The 21,345-nt window shown below is 43.3% G+C and overlaps 1 protein-coding gene and 1 pseudogene across 7 annotated transcripts in view; one reads left to right on the plus strand and one right to left on the minus strand.

Moving 5' to 3' along the window:
• The first annotated feature begins 14,989 nt into the window (after positions 1 to 14,989).
• On the plus strand, positions 14,990 to 15,739 carry LOC118520080 (phosphatidylinositol N-acetylglucosaminyltransferase subunit C-like; annotated as a pseudogene).
• A 704-nt stretch (positions 15,740 to 16,443) lies between these two features.
• Positions 16,444 to 21,345, minus strand: part of ADNP2 (ADNP homeobox 2) — a 31,473-nt gene continuing 26,571 nt past the window's right edge. For all 7 annotated transcript variants that reach the window (XM_078060134.1, XM_078060136.1, XM_036067833.2 and 4 more), the window contains one exon: positions 16,444 to 21,090. In XM_078060134.1, coding sequence (XP_077916260.1) covers positions 17,917 to 21,090 — 3,174 coding nt within the window. In that variant the 3' untranslated portion in view covers positions 16,444 to 17,916. The remainder of the gene's footprint in view (positions 21,091 to 21,345) is intronic.

Genomic DNA, 21,345 nt, shown 5'->3' on the forward strand with positions numbered 1-21,345 from the left:
AAACCAGGGACACAGTGATTGATTGCTCTTCTGTGAGGGCTCACTGAACAGTGGGGAGGCCAATTTTCAGCTCCAAGGCTAGAGGGTGGGGCACAGCCATATTCATCTCGCCCATCAGTGCTTGAAGCCTTCAGGGAGCAAAACAGTGCCACCTAGTGGAATCTGGAGCCATGTACACCAAGCCCTGCCTCTCTGTGCCCTGGAGGCACATTTCTACTAGAGCAAGTCCACCTGAGAATCAGCTCAGCAGGCCCCTCCCCCAGAAGACCAGCACAAACAACTAGCTGGCACCAAGTTTACTGATCACAGAGTGCTGCAAATCTTCAGCTCTAGAGGAAATAGGATCTAGCTTCCTTTTTACTTTTATTCTTTATTTTTTATTATTTTTTCATTTATTTTCTTATTCAATTCCTTTTTATCTTTTGTATATACTTTATTTTTTATTTTTTTATTTTCATTTTATTTTTTTATTTTGGGATCTAGATTCTTTTTAAGATTTTATTTATTTTAGGGAGAGAGAGCATGCAAGCGGGGGGAGGGGCAGAGGGAGAGAGAGGATTTCAAGCAGACTCCATGCTGAGCATGTAGCCTGATGCAGGGCTCAATCCCACGACCCTGAGATCATGACCTGAGCCAAAATCAAGAGTTGGACGCTTAACCAACTGAGCCACCCAGGTGCCCCTGGGATCTAGATTCTTTTAACAAGCAGACCAAAACACACCCAGGATCCAGTTTTTTTGTTTTGTGGTTTGTGGGGTTTTTTTCTTTCTTCTTTTCTTTTCTGGACAAAATGACATGACAGAGAAATTCACCCCAAAAGAAAGAACAGGAAGTAGAACTCAGGGTCAGGGATTAAATGAATACAGATATAAGTAAGATGTCTGAACTAAAATTTAAAACAATGATTATAAGGATACTAGCTGTGCTTGAAAAAAGCATAGAAGACACTAGAGAATCCCTTACTGCAGAGATAAAAGAACTAAAATCTAGTCAGGCTGAATGTAACCAAGATGCAATTCCAAGTGCAAGTCATAGAAATGAGAATGGATGAAGCAGAGGAGCGAATCAGTGATATAGAAGATAAAATTATGAAAAATAATGAAGCTGAAAAAAGAGGGAAAGAAAGGTAATGGGTCATGAAGATAGAATTAGAGAATTCAGCAACTTATTAAAACATAATAACATTCATATCATAGGAGTCCCAGAAGATGAAGAGACAGAAAAAGGGGCAGGTTTATTCAAATGAATTACAGCTGAAAACTTCCCTAATCTGGGGGAGGACAAAGACAAAGAAATCCAGGAAGCACAGAAAACTCATTGAAATCAACAAAAGCTGACCATAACACCAAGGCATATAGTCAGATTCACAAGATACACAGACAAGAATCCTGGAAGGAGCAAGGGGAAAAAAATCCTTAACCTACAAGGGAAGACCCATCAGGTTTGCAGCAGATCTGCCCACAGAAACTTGACAAGCCGGAAAAGAGTGGCAGGATATATTCAACGTGCTGAATGGGAAAAATATGCAGCCAAAAATTCTTTATCCAGCAATGCTGTCATTCAGAATAGAAGGAGAGATAAAGAGTTTCCCAGACAAACAAAAACTAAAGGAGTTCATGACCATCAAACCAGCCTTGCAAGAAATTTTAAGGGGACTCTGAGTGGAGAAAAAAAAGGCCAAAAGCAACAAAGACTACAAAGGACCAGAGAACATCACCAGAAACACCAATTCTACAGGTAACACAATGGCACTAAATTCATAGCTTTCAATAATCATTCTGAATGTAAATGGACTAAATACTCCAATAAAACATAGGGTATCAGAATGGATACAAAAAACAAGATCCATCTTATATGCTGCCTACAAGAGACTCATTTTAGACCTAGAAACACCTGCAGGTTGAAAGTGAGGGGATGCAGAACCATCTATCATGCTAATGGACATTAAAAGAAAGCCAGAGTAGCCATACCTATATCAAACAAACTAGATTTTATTATTTACTGTTATTTTATTTACTCATTCATTCATTCATTCATTCATTTTAAGAGAGAGAGAGAAAGCATGTGAAGGGGGAGGGGCAGAGGGAGATGGAGAGAGAGAACCACAAACAGGCTCCACATCAAGCACAGAGCCCAACACGGGGCTCAATCCCACGACCCTGAGATCATGACCTGAGCCAAAATCAAGAGTCAGATGCTTAACCAACTGAGCCATGCAGGTGCCCCCAGACAAACTAGATTTTAAAACAAAGACTGTAACAAGAGATGAAGAAGGGCATATTATATCATAATTAAGGGGTCTATTCATCAAGAAGACCTAACAATTGTAAATATTTATGCCCCCAATTGGGACCAACCAAATATATAATTCAACTAATAAACATAAAGAAACTCATTGATAATAAAATAATAGTAGGGAACTTTAACACCCCACTTACAGCAATGGACAGATCATCTAAGCAGAAAATCAACAAGGAAACAATGACTTTGAATGACACACTGGTCCAGATTGACTTAACAAATATATTAACAACATTCCATGCTAAAGCAGCAGAATACACATTCTTTTCAAGTGCACATGGAACATTTTCCAGACTAGATCACATACTGGGTCACAAATCAGCCCTCAACAAAGTACAAAAAGATTGAGATCATAACATGCATATTTTCAGACCTCAACACTATGAAACTTGAAGTCAACCACAAGAAAGAATTTGGAAAGACCACAAATACATGGAGGTTAAAGAACATCCTACTAAAGAATGAATGGGTCAACTAGGAAATTAAACAAATAAAAAAATACATGGAAACAAATGAAAACAAAAACACGTTTGTCCAAACCTTTGGGATACATGGAAACATGGAAACAAATGAAAATGAAAACACATTTGTCTAAACCTTTGGGATACAGCAAAGGCAGTCCTAAGAGGGAAGTATATAGCAATATAGGCCTACCTCAAGAAGCAAGAAAAGTCTCAAACACACAACCTAACCTTACACCTAAAGGAGCTAGAAAAGGAACAGCAAATAAAGCCTAAAGCCAGCAGAAGAAGGGAAATAATAAAGATTAGAGCAGAAATAAATGATACAGAAACAACAATAACAACAAAAACCCAGTAGAACGATTAACAAAACTGAGAGCTGATTCTTTCAAAGAATTAATAAAATTGGTAAATTTTATTTAGCAGACTTATCAAAAAGAAAAGAGAAAGGACCCAAATAGATGATGAAATCATGAATGAAAGAGGAGAGATTATAACCAACACCACAGAAATACAAACAATTATAAGGGGATATTATGAAAAATTATATGCCAACAAACTGGGCAGTCTGGAGAAATAGACAAATTCCTAGAAACCTATAAACTACCAAATTTTAAACAGGAAGAAATAGAAAATTTGATCATACCCATAACCAGCAAAGAAATTGAATCAGTAATCAAAAATCTCCCAACAAACAAAAATCCAGGGCCAGTTGGATTCTCAGGGGAATACTACCAGACATTTAAAGAAGAGATAATACCTATTCTCCTCAAACTGTTCCAAAAAATAGAAATGGAAGGAATACTTCTAAACTCATTCTATGAAGTCAGCATTACCTTGATTCCAAAACCAAAGACCCCACTAAAAAGGAGAATTACAGGCCAATAACCCTGATGAACATAGATGCAAAAATTCTCAGCAAAATATTAACAAATCGAATCCAACAGCACACTAAAAGAATCATTCACCATGATCAAGTGGGATTTATTCCTGGGCTGCAAGGGTGGTTCAATATTCACAAATCAGGGCGCCTGGGTGGCTCAGTTGGTTAAGCGACTGCCTTCGGCTCAGGTCATGATCCTGGAGTCCCTGGATCGAGTCCCGCATCGGGCTCCCTGCTCGGCAGGGAGTCTGCTTCTCCCTCTGACCCTCCCCCCTCTCATGTGCTTGCTCTCTCTCATTCTCTCTCTCTCAAATAAATAAATAAATAATCTTAAAAAAAAATATATTCACAAATCAATGTGATACACCACATGTATAAAAGAAAGGATAAGAACCATATGACCCTCTTAATAGATGAGGAAAAAGCCTTTGACAAAGTATAGCATCCATCATGATAAACACCCTCAACAAAGTAGGGATAGAGGGAACATACCTCAACATCATAAAGGCCATATATGAAAGACCCACAGCTAATATCATCCTCAATGGGGAAAAACTGAGAGCTTTTCCTCTACAGTCAGGAACAAGACAGGGATGTCCACTCTCACCACTGTTGATCAATATAGTACTAGAAGTCCTAGCCTCAGCAATCAGACAACAAAAAGAAATAAAAGGCAACCAAATCAGCAAAGAAGTCAAATTTTCACTCTTTGCAGACAACATGATACTCTATGTAGAAAACTCGAAAGATGCCACCAAAAAATTGCTAGAACTAATTCATGAATTCAGCAAAGTTGCAGGATATAAAATCAATGTGCAGAAATCTGTTGCATTCCTACACACCAATAATGAAGCAGCAGAGAGAGAAATCAAGGAATTGATCCCATTTGCAATTTCACCAAAAACAATAAGATACCTAGGAATAAACCTAACCAAAGAGGTACCTTTACCTGTACTCTGAAAACTATAAAACACTTGATGGAAGAAATTGAAGAGGACACAAAGAAATGGAAAAGCATTCCATGCTCATGGATTGGAAGAGCAAATATTATTAAAATGTCTACGATACCCAAAGCAATCTACACATTTAATGCAATCCCTATCAAAATACCACCAGCATTTTTCACAGAGCTAGAACAAGCAATCCTAAAATTTGTATGGAACCAGAAACGCAATTCTGAAAAAGAAAAGCAAAGCTGGAGGCATCGCAATTCTGGACTTCAAGCTGTATTACAAAGCTGTAGTGATCCAGACAGTAAGGGACTGGCACAGAAACAGACATATAGGTCAATGGAACAGAACAGAAAACTCAAAAAGGGACCCACAACTATATGATCAACTAATCTTCAACAAAGCAGGAAAGAATATCCAATGGAAAACAGTCTCTTTAACAAGTGGCGTTGGGAAAACTGGACAGCTACACGCAGAAGAATGAAACTGGACCATCTTCTTCACCATACACAAAAATAAATTCAAAATGGATGAGAGACCTAAATGTGAGAGAGGAATCCATCAAAATCCTAGAGGAGAACATAGGCAGTAACCTCTTTGACATCGGCCGCAGCACCTTCTTGCTAGACACATCTCCAGAGACAAGGGAAACAAAGGCAAAAAAGGAACTATTGGGAATTCACCAAGATAAAAAGCGTCTGCACAGCAAAGGAAACAGTCAACAAAACCAAAAGGCAGCCTATGGAATGGGAGAAGATATTTGCAAATGATGTATCTGATAAAGGGTTAGTATTCAAAATCTATAAGAACTTATCAAACTCAACACCAAAGAACAAATAATCCAGTTAAGAAATGGGAGAAGACATAGACACTTTTCCAAAGAAGACATCCACTTGGTTTACAGACACATGAAAAGATGCTCAGTATCAGTCATCATCAGGGAAATACAAATCAAAACCACAATGAGATGCCACCTCACACCTGTCAGACTAGATAAAAATTAACAACACAAGAAACAACAGGTATTGGCGAGGATGTGGAGAAAGGGGAACCCTCCTACACTGTGGGTGGGAATGCAAGCTGGTGCAGCCACTCTGGAAAACAGTATGGAGGTTCCTCAAAAAGTTGAAAATAGAGCTGTGTTACAATCCAGCAATTGCACTACTAGGTATTTACCCCAAATGGTACAAAAATGCAGATTCGAAGGGGCACCTGCTCCCCAATGTTTACAGCAGCAATGTCCACAATAGCCAAACTATGGAAAGAGCCCAGGTGTCCAGTGACAGATGAATGGATAAAGAAGATGTGGTTCCTTCTCTGAAGAAGACATACAAATGGCTAACAGACACGAAAAAATGTTCATCATTATTAGCCATCAGGGAAATCCAAATCAAAACCACACTGAGATACCACCTTACACCAGTTAGAATGGCAAAAATGGACAGGGAAAGAAACAACAAATGTTGGAGAGGTTGTGGAGAAAGGAATGCAAGTTGGTACAGCCACTTTGGAAAACAGTGTGGAGGTTCCTCAAAAATTGAAAAATAGAGCTACCCTATGACCCAGCAATTGCACTACTGGGTATTTACCCCAAAGACACAGATGTAGTGAAAAGAAGGGCCATATGCACCCCAATGTTCATAGCAGCAATGTCCGCAATAGCCAAACTGTGGAAAGAGCCGAGATGCCCTTCAACAGATGAATGGATAAAGAAGACGTGGTCCATATATACAATGGAATATTACTCAGCCATCAGAAAAGATGAATACCCAACTTTTACATCAACATGGATGGGACTGGAGGAGATTATGCTAAGTGAAATAAGTCAAGCAGAGAAAGTCAATTATCATATGGTTTCACTTATTTGTGGAACATAAGGAATAGCATGGAGGACTTTAGGAGAAGGAAGGGAAAAATGGGGGGGGGAATTGGAGGGAGAGATGAACCATGAGAGACTATGGACTCTGAGAAACAAACTGAGGGTTCTAGAGGGGAGGGGGTGGGGGGATGGGTTAACCTGGTGATGGGTATTAAGGAGGGCACGTACTGCATGGAGCACTGGGTGTTATACAAAAACAATGGATCGTGGATCACATCAAAAACTAATGATGTATTGTATGGTGACTAACAACATAATAAAATTTTTAAAAAATGTAAAAAAATGTAAAAAAAAAAAGATGTGGTTCATATATACAATGGAATATTACTCAGCCATCAAAAAAATGAAATCTTGCCATTTGCAATGACATGGATGGAACTAGAGGGTATTATGCTATAGTACTTAAGTCAGAGAAAGACAAATACCATATGATTTCACTCATGTGGAAATTAAGAAACAAAACAGATGAACCTAGGGGAAAGGAAAAAAAGAGGCAAACCATAAATAGACTCTTAACGATAGAAACAAGCCGAGGGGGGCGCCTGGGTGGCTCAGTCGTTAAGCGTCTGCCTTCGGCTCAGGTCATGATCCCAGGGTCCTGAGATCGAGCCCCGCATCGGGCTCCCTGCTCCTCCCTCTCCCACTTCTCTGCTTGTGTTCCCTCTCTCGCTGTCTCTCTGTCAAATAAATAAATAAAATCTTAAAAAAAAAAAAAAAAAACAAGCCGAGGGTTGCTGGAGAGGAGGTGGGTGAGGGGGATGGGCTAAATGGGTGATGGGCATTAAGGGGGGCACTTGTGAGCACTGCATGTTATATGTAAGTGATGAATCACTAAATTCTACTCCTAAACTAATATTACACTGTAGGTTAACTGGAATTTAAATAAAAACTTGAAATGAAATTAAAAAAACAAAGGAGTACGAATTCCAGCTGCAAGCACTCTAGAAATACACTTTGGATTCTTAACTGATGTGTCCGTGGAGATTACTTCCTGCTCTGTTTAGGGTGCCCATGGACAACCATTCTTTTGCACACACTAGTCCTGTTTCCCTATGGCCTGAGAACACTTTAGGACCAAGAATATGTGGAGCAACAAATCATTGTGGAGTCTGGGTTTGAATGGACCGTGACAGTTTTTTTTACCATACCCCAATTACATTAATTTCTTAACAAGGTATCAGGCTGGTCCTTAGTTGCAAGAAACAAAAAATGATTAGCTGATTGAAGCATAGTTTGGAGTGTTTCCAGTGGGAAAGGGGAGGGCAGTGAAGTCAGGGGGGTAAGCAATAACTTGAATAACTGGATACGAACTTCAGAACCCAAAGGAGAAGCACAGAATGAACACCGCCCCCCTTCCAGCAGACAGAACCTTTGCACCACTTATATTCTAAGGGTGGTAAAGAGCAAAGAATTTTGCACCACTCCTCAGCACAAGCCGGTTCCACTTTTGCGTATCAGCACCTACCTTGGAAGAGTGGCCACAGTGTCGCAGGAAAGGTGCCCCACGGAGGTTCTCTCCTTCCCCTACCGAAGGCGAGGAGCTATGTTGTAAGGGTTTTGGTGGAGCCACTTGGTGAGCTTTCTCTGAACCTTAAATGTGTTCAGGCCCTGACGCAAGAGCAGGCAGTTGCTCGTGTGCTCAGACATGACTGAGTCCTGACTTTCGCACGCTTCTGTCAGCAGCAGACCTTCCATGGCAGGACCTGAGCTGTCCACAATACAGAATCCATCCTTTGTGAACATGGGAACATTTGCTCACATCAGGATTGCAGGCAGGGATTCTGCGGTCACATTTGCAACAGCTTTTGGCAACTTGTGATTCATTTGCACTTCCGGACTGCCCCGGCTTTGGAAGGATCTCTTTCTCTCTCTCCTTACCTTTCTGTGACTTTTAATTCTCTTCTGTAGAGTTTTCTACCCTCCCCAGGTTGCAAACACTGTTAGAGAGTATGAAAGCCAAACACAGGTTGACTTACTTGCCTCGTTTTCTTCATCCGGCGAAATTATACTGATTTAAAGCAGCAGGCTCAGCCCACTCCAGGTGCAATCTCACCCCTCCCTCGCACCCCTCCAGCTGGGGGATAGGTGAGCTCCTGCAGCAGCACTTTGGTGCCTTCAGCTGCCTACCCATTTCTTCTCATTGAGGTCACATAGTTAAAACATTGTTTTTTTAAAGACCTGTCTTGGGGCACCTGGGTGGCTCAGTCGGTTAAATGCCAGACACTTGATTTCAGCTCAGGTCATGATCTCAGGGTCGGGAGATGGAGCCCCTCCCCGTAGGGCTCTGCTGGGTGTGGAGCCTGCTTAAAATTTAGTCTCTCCCTCTCCCCCTCTCTAAATAAATAAATAAAGACCTGTCTTCACTACAACTAGCTTCTGCTAGAAAGTAAGTCAATAGCTTCAATTTAGATATGGCTCTACCAACCACTGTCCCATACAACCTAAGTCACTTAACCCTCTGGGCCAGTTTGCTCATTTGTAAAAAAAAAAAAAAAAAAAAAAGCCTAATGTGCTGCTTCCACAGGATTGACAAGAGACTCAGATGGGCAAAACTGCAGGTACTATACAAATGCAAAATATATACTCTCAGGAACCATATTCTTTCGAAACAAGAAAAAAAAATCACACCTATTTCTCATGAGAATTCTCAAAAATTGCCTTTAAAGAAAGTTTCCCTAGTCACCAATTTATACAGTACATGTTGTGTGAATGTTCTCCCTCCCACCCAGAAAGATAAGTTTAGGAAGATAAGTTTCCTACCAGTCAACAGGGGACAGGTGTTCAGTTCTAGCTCAGGTTAGGATGCAGGCGCACGGGGAGGTGTGTCTACCTGGACATTCACCTCCTTACTCTGCCATCATTACTGAGTCATCAGGAATGAAGGAATGGCCACGGGTAGAGAGGCTGGGACGGCTGTATGTGCCTGCCTACAGCCTCACTGGTCATTGTGATGTACCGCCTGCACACATTGCAGGGCGCACCGTGTATGAGAAAGATGCTCTCAATACGTGTGCTTTAAAATGAACACATGTTGGAGAGCACCCACCCGTGCTCTACCATTCCTGTCGGGTCTTACAAATGGCAGTAACGGAGAACAAGAAAAAAGAAGTTAACCAAATTAAACCAGTGGTCACTTCTACTAAGCAACTTCTATCAACTTAAAAACATAAGCATTCCGTGTTCAAAGTTTTGCTATTCAAATTATCAAGCTAATAACCAATGCTATTCTTTTTAGTCATTACAAGCTTTTTAACAATTCTATTCATAAATCAAATGCACAAATTTAGTTAATCCTAAAGTAATGTTTATTATAGACCAAAGCTTTAGAGCTCTTCCAGATAGAGTTGATGATTTTGTGGGTATGTCAGATACGGTGTTTTTGGGTTCTATCTCAAGCATTGCTGTGATTTAAACACTAAGATGTAGTCACATATTTAAATTACAAGCTATATGGAATTCAAAAGCTATCTAAATATTCACATTCCAACTGAATTTGCAAGATTAAAAAAAAGCTATTCGATCTATTTACTTTCTTTTCATTTCAGGCTATTAGCACCTGGCTAGGAATCAAATGTTAGAATTCAAATCTCTAGGAGCCTCCAGTGATGGGTTGAGTCACTAGAACTCATTTGGTCCAACATTAATGACTGATTTTCACAGATTTTAGAAACCTATGGTATGTAATACAGTAATGAAGACCACGTTCATCCAAAATTATGTAATCAGAGTAACCTATTCTGGCCTCACCCTTTTAGATTTTGGACTTGCAGTGACTCTGCACGTCTTGTAAATGAAAGTGTACCTCACCCTTACCCGACAGTGAAATGAGGCAGATATAGAAAAAGTGGAGGTATGTAATACATTCTGAAAGATTCACTGGAAAACCCACAAGGAACGTGTTCAGCAGCTGAAGCACTTCTTGTTTTATTGGGTCTCAAGCTGCCCTTTGCATATTTATTAGCATCTTTCTCCTACCAGACATGTCATCTAAGTCAACATAAGCTTTGAGAGACAGACACATGTATACAGCATAGACCCAGGGAAATTTGGTCCAGAGACTTTATTGCTTTAGGAAGAAAGAGATGTGGTATTATGCCTATAGTGAAATATTTATAATACTGTAATGTTCCTGATAATCTCAGAGGATGCCCACAGAGTTTTAATGAGAAAACACCATTGGAAGGATATAACATTACCAAATTAAGGGTAGCAGCTTATTTTTTTAAATAAATATTAAATTTTATCTTAAAAAATATTTTATTTATTTATTTGAGAGATAGAGAGTGGAGGTGGGAGGGAGGAGCAGAGGGAGAGGGGCAGACTCCGAGCCCAACTCAGGGCTTGATCTCACAACCCTGAGATCATGACCTGAGCCAAAACCAAGAGTCAGACACTTAAACCAACTGAGCTGCCCAGGCGCCCCTAAATATTAAATTTTAAAGGCAAGAAAATCTCTAACCCCCTCTTCCTGAACACTGTTTATCACCATAGGCAGAGTGAGGGTGTAGAGGGAGATGTAAGGAAAGAAATCTCTCAAGATTTTTGTGCTAACCTAAGTAGTTTCATTTATGCAATGCAACCCAATAACCTGGACTGAGGTAGACTTTATATTAGAAAGCAAAAAGACTGTTATGGGGGTCACCTGGCTGGTTCAAGCGGAGAGCATGTGACTTGATCTTGCGGTTGTGAGTTTAAGCCCCATGTTGGGCATGGAGCCTACTTAAAAAAAAACAAAAACTTACGGTTATAGAGAATATGCCATGTTCCAAACTCTGGATCTGCCTGTCTTTTTTTTTTTTAAGAAACCGTGTGGTTTTTTTAAAAGATTTTATTTATTTGAGAGAGAGAGAGCACACACAAGCAGGGCGAGGGGCAGCGAGAGAGAATCTCAAGCAGACTCTGCACTGAACACAGAGCCAGACGCGGGGCTCTATCTCACGACCCTGAGATCATGATCTGAGCTGAAATCAAGAGTTGGACAGGCAACCGACTGAGCCCCCAGGTGCCCCGTGTCGAGTCTTTTTGTGCAGCCGTTGGCAACCCCATGGGAAAGCCAGTTACAGACACCAACTCATTTCCCCTTACACAGGTCACTCCAAGTAAGCAGCTTGCTAATTCACTGTTTAGGAAGTGACAAAGACCCATTCTCTATTTCTAGTGCATGGAAAATAAAATGTATGATTATATTGAGACCATTTCTTATGAAACACAGAAGGAATCACTGCCCCATCCCCCGCCATTTTGTAAATGGAAAAACCAGCATATGGGACAAGAACTTGGCATCCATTCTCACATACAATAAGGTTAAATAATTCATTTTCAGAACTCTTAAATATTGAGAAATTAGATAGGGAATATTGTTTAAATTATACTAATTCCCTCAGACATTATAGTAAGTATTTTGATCCAGGAAAGAAGATTATGTTTCATTTGGACAACAGTGTGCAGTTCTAAACATATATTTAAGGATTTATTTCTAAGTAGGACTCAAATAGATTAGAACTTATAAACATGGTAATGTCCCAAGATCATTAAACTTTTATTACTGAATAGGTCTCATACTGAATTTACCAAGGTTTTCATTTTAGTTTTTAAAATACTGAATTGATACATTTAATATTTCAGAAGCAATAAATCTATTCTTAGTATCTCAAACTTTATCTCTAGTCATCAAATCAGTTAACACAGAATGTTATGCAGACACCAAAAATGGACAATGTCAACAGCTAGAATATGACTAGAAAACTGCAGTAACGGATGTTGTGTGTCTTCTGCTTACATCTAAGTCAGTACCTTACTGGACGAAAATGGTCACTACCATCATGTGCAAATAAAAACAAAGTCAACAGTGAAATAGAATGTGACCAGGAAATGGGGCACCTCGAGCCACTGTAGGAGCAACGTCCAGTTCATACGAAGTTCTTGATTTTCTTTTTTTTTTTTCTTAAGATTTTGACAGAGAGAGAGAGCGCACAAGCAGGGGGAGAGGCAGAGGGAGCAGACTCCCCGCTCAGCAGGGAGCCCCATTCAAGGCTCGATCCCAGGACCCTGAGATCATGGCCTGAGCAGAAGGCAGACACTTACCCGACTGAGCCACCCAGGCACCCAAAGTTCTCGATTTTCTAAGTCACTACAAGAGCACCTTGGAACTGAATGTAGCTGAAAGGCCTTTGTGGATGTAACGTGGAGTCCTGTGACCAGAATGGGGCAGCAAGTCCCCAGCAGGGGCTGATCGCGGGGCTTCTCCATCGCGGGGCTCCTCCTGCAGGTCAGAAACTCCTGCATCCATTACCGTGGGTCCGTTTGTGTAAGTTACCTTACTGATACACATTTTCACTCTATTTAGTTATTTGAAAGCACATATAAAATCTAGACAAAGTTTTTTATTAATTTGAGAGCGCACGCAGAGTGTGCGAGAACACGAGTGGGGGGAGGGGCAGCAGCAGAGGGAGAAGCAGGCTCCCCACTGAGCAGGGAGCCTGACGTGGGGCTGGATCCCAAAACCCTGGGATCATGACCTGAGCCGAAGGCAGATGCCCAACCAACTGAGCCGACCAGTCGTCCCTAGACAAAGTTAATTTTTAAAAATAACCAAAAATTACCTTCCCTGCAAAGTGCATAATTCCCTTTAAATGATCTCTTCTGAATTTCCCGTTGTTTTCAGAAGTCCTCTTCCACAAAACAGCCAACTGTAGATGTCTCCTGTCCTTTTTAGGACCAAAGACATTCTCCTTGTAATAAGACCTTAAACTAAATCTGCATGGAAGCTCTCTCCCGCATTCATGGGACAGTCTCAGTGATCACATTAACACGTGTATGTGGTGCTGGGCATGTGGGCTTTTCTGCTTATTTTCCGCTGTTTTTCTCTGTACATTATTTCATAGACAGGGTAGGATTTTCCGTGTCTTCAATCTTCCCATTTTGAAAGCTGCTTCGTAGGGGGTTGGGGAAGCAAAATGAGGCAACTTATCTGTAAACTCTGGCAAAACTGTTTATGGATTTTATAGCTCAACTAACAGTATCATCTTTAGAGATAGATCTACGTATCTATACAGAAAAGTGATCTTAAGAAAAACTGAACCATTAAAACCTTATTATTCATTGCTATTAGTTATTCAATGTTCTCTAGCTTACTTGTCGATAAATGGTAAATTATTTAACATTAAACTTTCCAGATCATGGATTGTAAACTGTAAGAAAACAATTTCTGAAAAAATATATTCATTCATGACAATTCTGAATTTATATTTGAATGGAAGACCACACAATCTTAGTTTGTTTGTAGTAAATATGCCTATATGGTTGCTAAAGTTTGGTTTATAATTTAAATTTTAATAAAATTTTAAATTTTTATTGGAAAAGCTTCCCTTCTGAAAAGGACTTCAAGTATTTTTATTTAAAAATAAACATAAAACTCATGATTTTGTGTGGGACAAAGAAAAGTGGTCAGGGGAGCACCTTCTTTAAAGGCTATGAAAAGCTCCCTGAGCTACTACTTAGCACCTTCTAGACGCTTACCCTCAAAACGTGTCCAGAGATCAGTGTTTGTTCTGAGTATGACAACATGGTGGACAGATACAACAGATTTTTAGTGATTTTTGTCAATTTTATAAGGTCTTTCTACTTCCTCAGGACGCACCAAGAGCCAGGTCTGTGTCTGGAGACAGTAGGTGTAGTAGTAAAGGGAGTACTGCACCATCGTAAGGGACAGGTCACCGTGGGGAGTAAACTGGCCTTGAGTAGGGTGACCAACTTGTCCCCACTCGCCTGGATGGGAAGTCCAGAGCAAACTGGACAGCTGGTCACTCCGCCTCTGACCCCATTTCCCCATCTGTGAAATGCAGAGTAAGAGGCAACATCTTACCCATCAAGAGCATAAAGCTCTCCTCCCAAGCATTAAGGCTGCCCTTCCACCTTCCTGGCTCCCCACAGTGAGCACACGTGGCCCCTGTATGCATCCGTTCCCGGGTAAGTTGTAGAGGTGCTGTGAGGACTAGCTGTTAAGAGTGCAGACTGCCCTGGAGAGAGCACAACACAGGCCACTATCATTAGTACTATTACTGAAGTGTTCAGCCCATTTCCTAGCAACAGTAAACAGCTGACAAATGTCTTGAAACACTGCCTAAAAACTAAAGTAAAAACGAGGTTGGGGCTTGAGGCCAAGTTTTTCCTCTTTTTCTTAGAGTTATGTGTTGCTTTGTTTAGTGAACTCTTAAGAAATCTAGACTCACATAGTAATCACCAGATTGAAGGGGCTGTCAGACGAGGGCGCAAGAGCAGGCGGGTGGCCGCATGTGCCTGGGAACTTGCCGGCCGCATCCGAGAGCGCGCACCTACCGGCAGCCTTGAAAGAGAAGGTCGGGGAGGTATCAACTACAGCACAGCACTTCCAGAGCTCTTACCTCGAAACCTTATAAGGAACCACCACCACGTGGACTTTTGCAAGGGAGATTAAACTAACCTGAATTTGAGGAAAGGATAACGTGCACCCAACACGGAGGAGGCCAGGTAGCAAATGGTTTTTTATGAGCAACAGCCCTTTCCTGGTAACTATGTGGACGATTCTAGAAGAGCTCTGGAAAACCATCGATGCCCAGAAATACGAGTCCAGTGTGGAGATAGAGCAGCTGTGCAGGGTCTCTGTTTTTGTGGTTATCTGGTGGTATGTGCACAAGGGTCTTCTGGTTTCCCATTGGCTTTTTGGGACGAGCCTGGCTTCTTCACAGAATATTTGTTTGGCCTCCGTGATGGAGGTGAAGGAAGAGTCGGCGGACAGGTGGGCTGACCCACACTATGCCGGTGTCCGTGCTACGGGGCCAGCTCATCTTCAACTATGGCACCAATGCCGCTACTGTATCCAGCACTGTCCTCGAACACGGCCACCTCTGCTTGTCGGCCTGGCCTGTCTGACCCAGCCCTGCAAGCTTCCATCATGGTGCTGCTTGCCATCCACATGTTTGCCCTGTGGCCCATGTTACAGCAGAAGCTGAAGGCACCTCCTCCCCACAACTCTGTGGCCCCCACCCCGCCTTTTGCACTGGCAGCCTTGGGAGACGCCATGGCGCCATTCTCCGGCCTTCTGCTGGGTTCCAGTTCACGCCTCTGCCCTTTCTAGGTCATTCACCTGTGGCTTTTTAAAAATGTTCATGAGCCTTCAAGTGAGGCTGAGACCCAAGACGACGTGTCCAGATCCCTCAGCTGCATGAGAAACTGCCATCCCATGATTAAGGCAAGTGGACAGACAGGCCTCCCAACCAGGGTCTGACTGGAAGACGGAGTCCCCCTCTGGAAGCAGCACGCTGATGTGGGGGAAGGCGGGGGGGAAACAGGGATCAAAGGAAATCGTTAACCAGCAACCAGCACAACACAGAGACTCGGCATCAAAGGCTGAGCAACAGCAACAACACAATTAGAAATCAGAATTCCTCTGTCACGGTGGTTCTCGTCAGGGCGGATTCTGCCCCCCAGGAACAGCGGACATTTCTGGCTGTTATAATGGGGGCCAGGGGGGAGCAGCAGCACCACTGACTTGGAGCAGGTGGAGGCCAGGGGTGCTGCTCTAATACTGCAATGGACAGGTACCCCCCCAAATGCCAACAGAAGCCCTGATTCACAGGACTAAAGAACGGTGGGTTAACCGCCCCTCCAGCCCCCGCAACACAGCAAACTGCCCACTGGCACCTCCAAGCCTGGCCTCCACCACAATGACACTACCCAGCGCAGCCTCGATACAGGCAAGGTCGTGGCTCCCCAACATCCGCTTTGACCATCTGGAGGCCAGCATTACAGACACGTCAAGAATCTCTAGCCACATCTCTTGTGGGGACAGTGGTAACTCATTAGCTCTTTTGGGTTATGCCAACTCTCACAGTGACAAGTAATGTTTTTTAGCAAACAAGCGTGGTATCTATTTCCACATTTAGATTATTCTTGAGTCACAGTGACGTACCTGTTAAAAGAATTAAACAGTTCTGTTTGCAGTGGTATAACAAATTTTAATTCAAAATAGACACTCTGAAACAATAGGTTAAAAAAAAAAATAAACTTCAACAAGCTCTTTTTGGATTTAAACAGAGCACACCAACAATCACAGACCAGTTTCACAACTGCCTCAAAAATGCACATTATAGCAATTACATGCAAGTATTCTATGTTTTAAAATCCATACGGTAACATCATCTTATTTCCCAGAGACTGTCACATCCTCTGAGTGTGCTGGACAGGTGCCTCTGCCATATGTCACCAGGAATATGACTTAAGGTCTAAAGTGACTGGTCTCCATTGCTGGTTCTGGTGCTTTGAGTTATTCTGTGTGGGGGGGGGGACCCCAGAGGTTTAACTGTACAAAGGACAGGAATACAGTGGAGTTCTTTAGCAATACAGCATCCCATTAACCCAGACAACTGGGCCCATTTCACCAGAACAAACATGTTCACCTCTAGGAAACTGTCAAAGGTTTAATACACCAACATGGAGATGGTTCTTGCTCTACTCATTTCACTTTGTCCCCTGAAAACCTATGTCTACATTTCAGTTAGTATCCACACTCAGGGGTAAAAACTGTATTCCTGAGTAACATGGTCCTTCCCTTTCACTGGTTTATCAACAGCTAGGTTAGGAGTTTGTGTGTGTGTTCAGCATTTATTCTAAAGGCACTAAAAATTTATTGTCTTACTTTTGAATGGAGAAATGACTTACAACCGTATCAAAAAGGGGAGAAGTCTACACTGAGAAGTATTTCTGCACCTACCAAATTGCTGTATTTGTAAAATAACTCTTATGAGCTAAATAGCGGGCTTCAGATTCAGTGTAATTTTAACAAAGGAAAACATTTGGTTTTCTAGAATTTATAATAAGACAACAGCTGCTAGGACAAACTTGAAGAAATGTAAATCAAAATCATAATCTAGTAAGCAAGTACCTTGCGAAGAAGAAACCAGCCTAAGTTAATGCAGTGCGTCCTCAGGGAACCACACACGTCAGCGGGGTGTGTCCTCACTCCTCTCAGCACTGACGCTTACCATTTGCTGCCGCACGTGAAGCTAACTGAGGGAGCTCAATGCAGTTAATCAAGTATTCTGAAACAAGCTGAAATTTCCTTAAACGAAAACACAAACATACAGATTTCAGTTTCCATCCTACCGTACTGACACTACTGGGAAACAAGACGTGCATGAAAGATCCAAGGATTTAATTTACATGACAGGGAAGAACTAAAATACTTGTCACAAAATCAAACTGCAGGAAACAATAAACTTGAAAGAACTATTCGCTTCTTTTATATAGAAGTCTTTCTGAGCACCTGAAATAAATCTAAAGAGCAGCATAAAGACCACTGAAATTGATTAGTTCAACATACAGTGAAGAAAATAACATTTTTTTAAATCTCAATTGAAAAAAACCACTAATTATCTAGTACTTTAGATTTCCTAATTTGTTTTTTTACAAGTTTTGTGGCTCATACTCAAAGTTCAACCTGTGTTTAACATTTTTAAGTTCAGACATATCAAAGCCTAAAAGTACCGAAGGCTTATGATTTTTTATTGCTTTCATGCAAATATATCTTCTTTTTCCAAAAAATGAAGCCACGTCGATTTTCCACACCCACAAGAGGGATGAAAGAAGTTCTATTTCCTTTTTACTAGGATATGGTCTCTTGTGGAAATAATCTCTAAGAAATTGCTTTTTTTCTTCATAAGAACGGTCTTCATATTTTTTAGGGTTTAATGCTAAAATCTGAAGAGCATCATCATTAACAAGCGACCCCTCTGTCCTGATTTCATTCCTTTGTCTTTTCAAAGGCACCACACTCGCCACCTTTTCGGGAGCCGGGGCTGCATCGCTGCTGACGACGAGAGGTCGCTCCTCCACGTCCCTCTGGTCTTCTGCCCCCAAGTGGCCATCGGGCAGCTTTCTCTTCACAGAAAAACTGGAGTCGTGGATCACCTCCCCGTTCACTAAGAGCACTTCGCTGTTCTCGATCAAGTTTGGCTGGATCTGGAGGTCGGAGCTGCTGTCCTTTGGGGCACTTCTGCAGCGCAGCAGGTGGATGGCAATGGCTGCCAGGGTCATGTTGCCAGTGTAGACCCCACAGCAGTGGATGCACTTGAACGCAGGAGATTTCAGAATTGTGTGGACAGTTGGTGTGATGTGGTGCCTCTCCTTCAAATGCAACTCATACGCCTCAGTCGTCACAAAGGTGCCAAAGCAAAAGGGGCAAGTCAGTGCTTGTTTGCTGGGGCTCCCGGAGGCACCCTCTATCTGCGGCCTCACCTTAATGTACACGGGCACGAGTGACTTGGAGTGTATCCCAGCCAGGATTGCCAAGTAGACCTCCCGCTCCCCAAGCTCTTCCTTTGGCAATATGGTAATGAAATCAAGATGGGGAAACATCAGGTTGCCGTTAGCATCGAGATCCAACTGAAAGCCTTTGTTACTGTAATCCACAGGTAGTTTCTTCTTCCCTCGGTGCACAGTCCTACTGTGCTCTGAAAGACCTCTGATGTCATGGAAAGTGCACGGACAGAACACGCACCCCAGGCCGTGCATGAGCAAGTGATGGATCAGCTCCTCCTCGGACACCAAGCATCTACAGGAGAGACACCGAACTGTCTTCTCTCGCATCCACTTTAAGAATGGTGCACATGCGGCCAGCTTCTCAGGCTCCGGTTTCTCAGCAGACCCGGCTTCACTGTGCTTGTGAGCCACTTCCATGTGAACCTGGTAGACGTTGGAAGGGAAGAGCTCGTTGCAAACTGGACAGGTTTTCCACTGCTTCGCCTGTTTGAGCGCCTGGTTCGCTTCTGCCGCGGATGGAGAGGCCTGAACAAACATACTCTGAGTGGCGTTTACCACCACTGGAGGAGACGGCATGCTGGCCATGGAGCTGGCCACCTGGGCAGCTGTGCCCGACTGCAGCAGCTGGATGGGCATCTGGGGCGGGGGGACAGTAGCAACGCCTCCTGGAGGCACAGGCAGAGTGACAGACACGGGGGCAAGTGTGTATGTGGGAATCCCATTCACCTGTTTCCCTGTAGGAATGAGCTGTCTGAGAATAGAGCCTGATGTGAGGAACGTGGTGTTCTGAGAAGCGCCAGGTCTCACTGGCTGATTTGCAGGCAGAATGCTGGTGCTCACAGACTGGTTAAGTTGTAGAACCCCAGGTCTCACTGGCTGGCCCACAGGGAGCACCCCGGACATGACAGGCTGACTAAGCTGAAGAACACCAGAACTGATACCCTGGTTCACAGGCAGAACGCCTGACGAGACTGTCTGGGTTGGGGAAAGGAGCCCAGGTGGGACCACCTGGCCGGCAGGCAGCACTCTCAGTGGGACCGTCTGGCCAGGAGGGAGAACCCGTGGCGGGACCGTCAGCCCCGCAGGGAGAACCCCTGACGGGGCCGTCTGGCCAATGGGGAGAACCCCTGACTGGACCACCTGGCCAGCAGGAAGAACCCCAGAAGTGGCTGTCTGTCCCGAAGGGATAACCCCAGCAGGGGTCATCTGGCCTGCAGGAAGGACCCCTGACGGGACCGTCCGACTCACAGAAATCACCCCTGGTGAGACAGCCTGAAGAACCCCGGGGGTGACAGATGGACTGACAGGAAGGACGCCAGGCCCCACAGGCTGGCTGAGGGGTAAAGCCCCGGGGCGGATGGTCTGGTTCATGGGGAGGACGCCAGTTCCCACAGGTTTATTTATAGGTCCAACTGGCTGACTCAAGGGCAACACAGGAGGGTTTGCTGACTGGGTAAGTGGGACTCCGTGAGAAAGAAAGACTGGCTGGGGAGCGGAGGGCGGCAGAGGACTGGAGACCAGAGTCACGTGGGACTGCGCCACGGCGGGCGGAGAACGGGTGAGGCTCCCAGAAGTGCCCGAGGCCACGGTTGCTGGCGGGACCAGGGCCTGGCTCTGGCTGTTCTGGGGCAAGGCAAGACGAAAACAAGGGGGTGTGGCCGCGAGGCCGGGGGCGCTGCTGTTCGGGGGTACAGCCAAAGGTGCCACTGGCTTTGGGGCAATGTGCATTTGCTTCAGAAGCCCAGGCTTCTTAATATGTTCTGAAATCACGGACCTAAGTTTATTCTCCAAATCCCTGTGTATGTCTGACGTCAAAATATGATACATGAGGGCGTCCTGGCTGCTGGCATTGGCATTGCATTTTTTACAGTAATACCTGTCGGCCGGCGGCATCTTCTCAGTGGGAAGGCCAGCCTCGGTTTTCGGTTGCTCACCCATTTCCTCAGTTCGCAGGCCAAAGTAGGAGTTAATTAAGTAGTGAAAATGGGCTACCAGCACATGCTTCTTCATGCTGTAGTACAAAGTGTTTGAAAAGTTACATTTTAAACATGTAAAGCTTATTACATCACTCCTCGAAGATTTAGTTTCACCTAAAATATTCACTGTGTAGTTCTGGACTTTCCGAACAGGTGCATGGAACATTCTGAAGTGCCTTCCCACAATTTTGGGTTGAGAAGAAAATACACAGTTTGGGCAAGGGATCACCAGCTCCTGATCAATTTCATCTTCATGGTAACGATGTAAATGATTTTTGAATGAAGTAAGCACTTTTGTAGAGTATTTACAGAGGCTACAACAGTATGGCTTTGTTCGATATCTCTGTTAAAAGAAAAGAAAGTCAAGCGTACTTTAGTACAAAGATCAGACGCCACACCCTCTATAGTCCACAAGAACCTGATGCTTCCTCATTAATGTGCTGGATAATGTACTACCACCACCCCTCACAGAACAGTGTTTCCCCTAACCAGGGAAAGCTTTTTCTTAAAGGGCCTCCCCGTAAATACTGCCCCCACGCCAACTACCTGGAGCTTCCACTGTAACACACAAGCACCCACAGACAATATGCAAATCTCT

Source organism: Halichoerus grypus, chromosome 13 (assembly GCF_964656455.1).
Source record: "Halichoerus grypus chromosome 13, mHalGry1.hap1.1, whole genome shotgun sequence".
NCBI classification, from domain to species: domain Eukaryota; kingdom Metazoa; phylum Chordata; class Mammalia; order Carnivora; family Phocidae; genus Halichoerus; species Halichoerus grypus.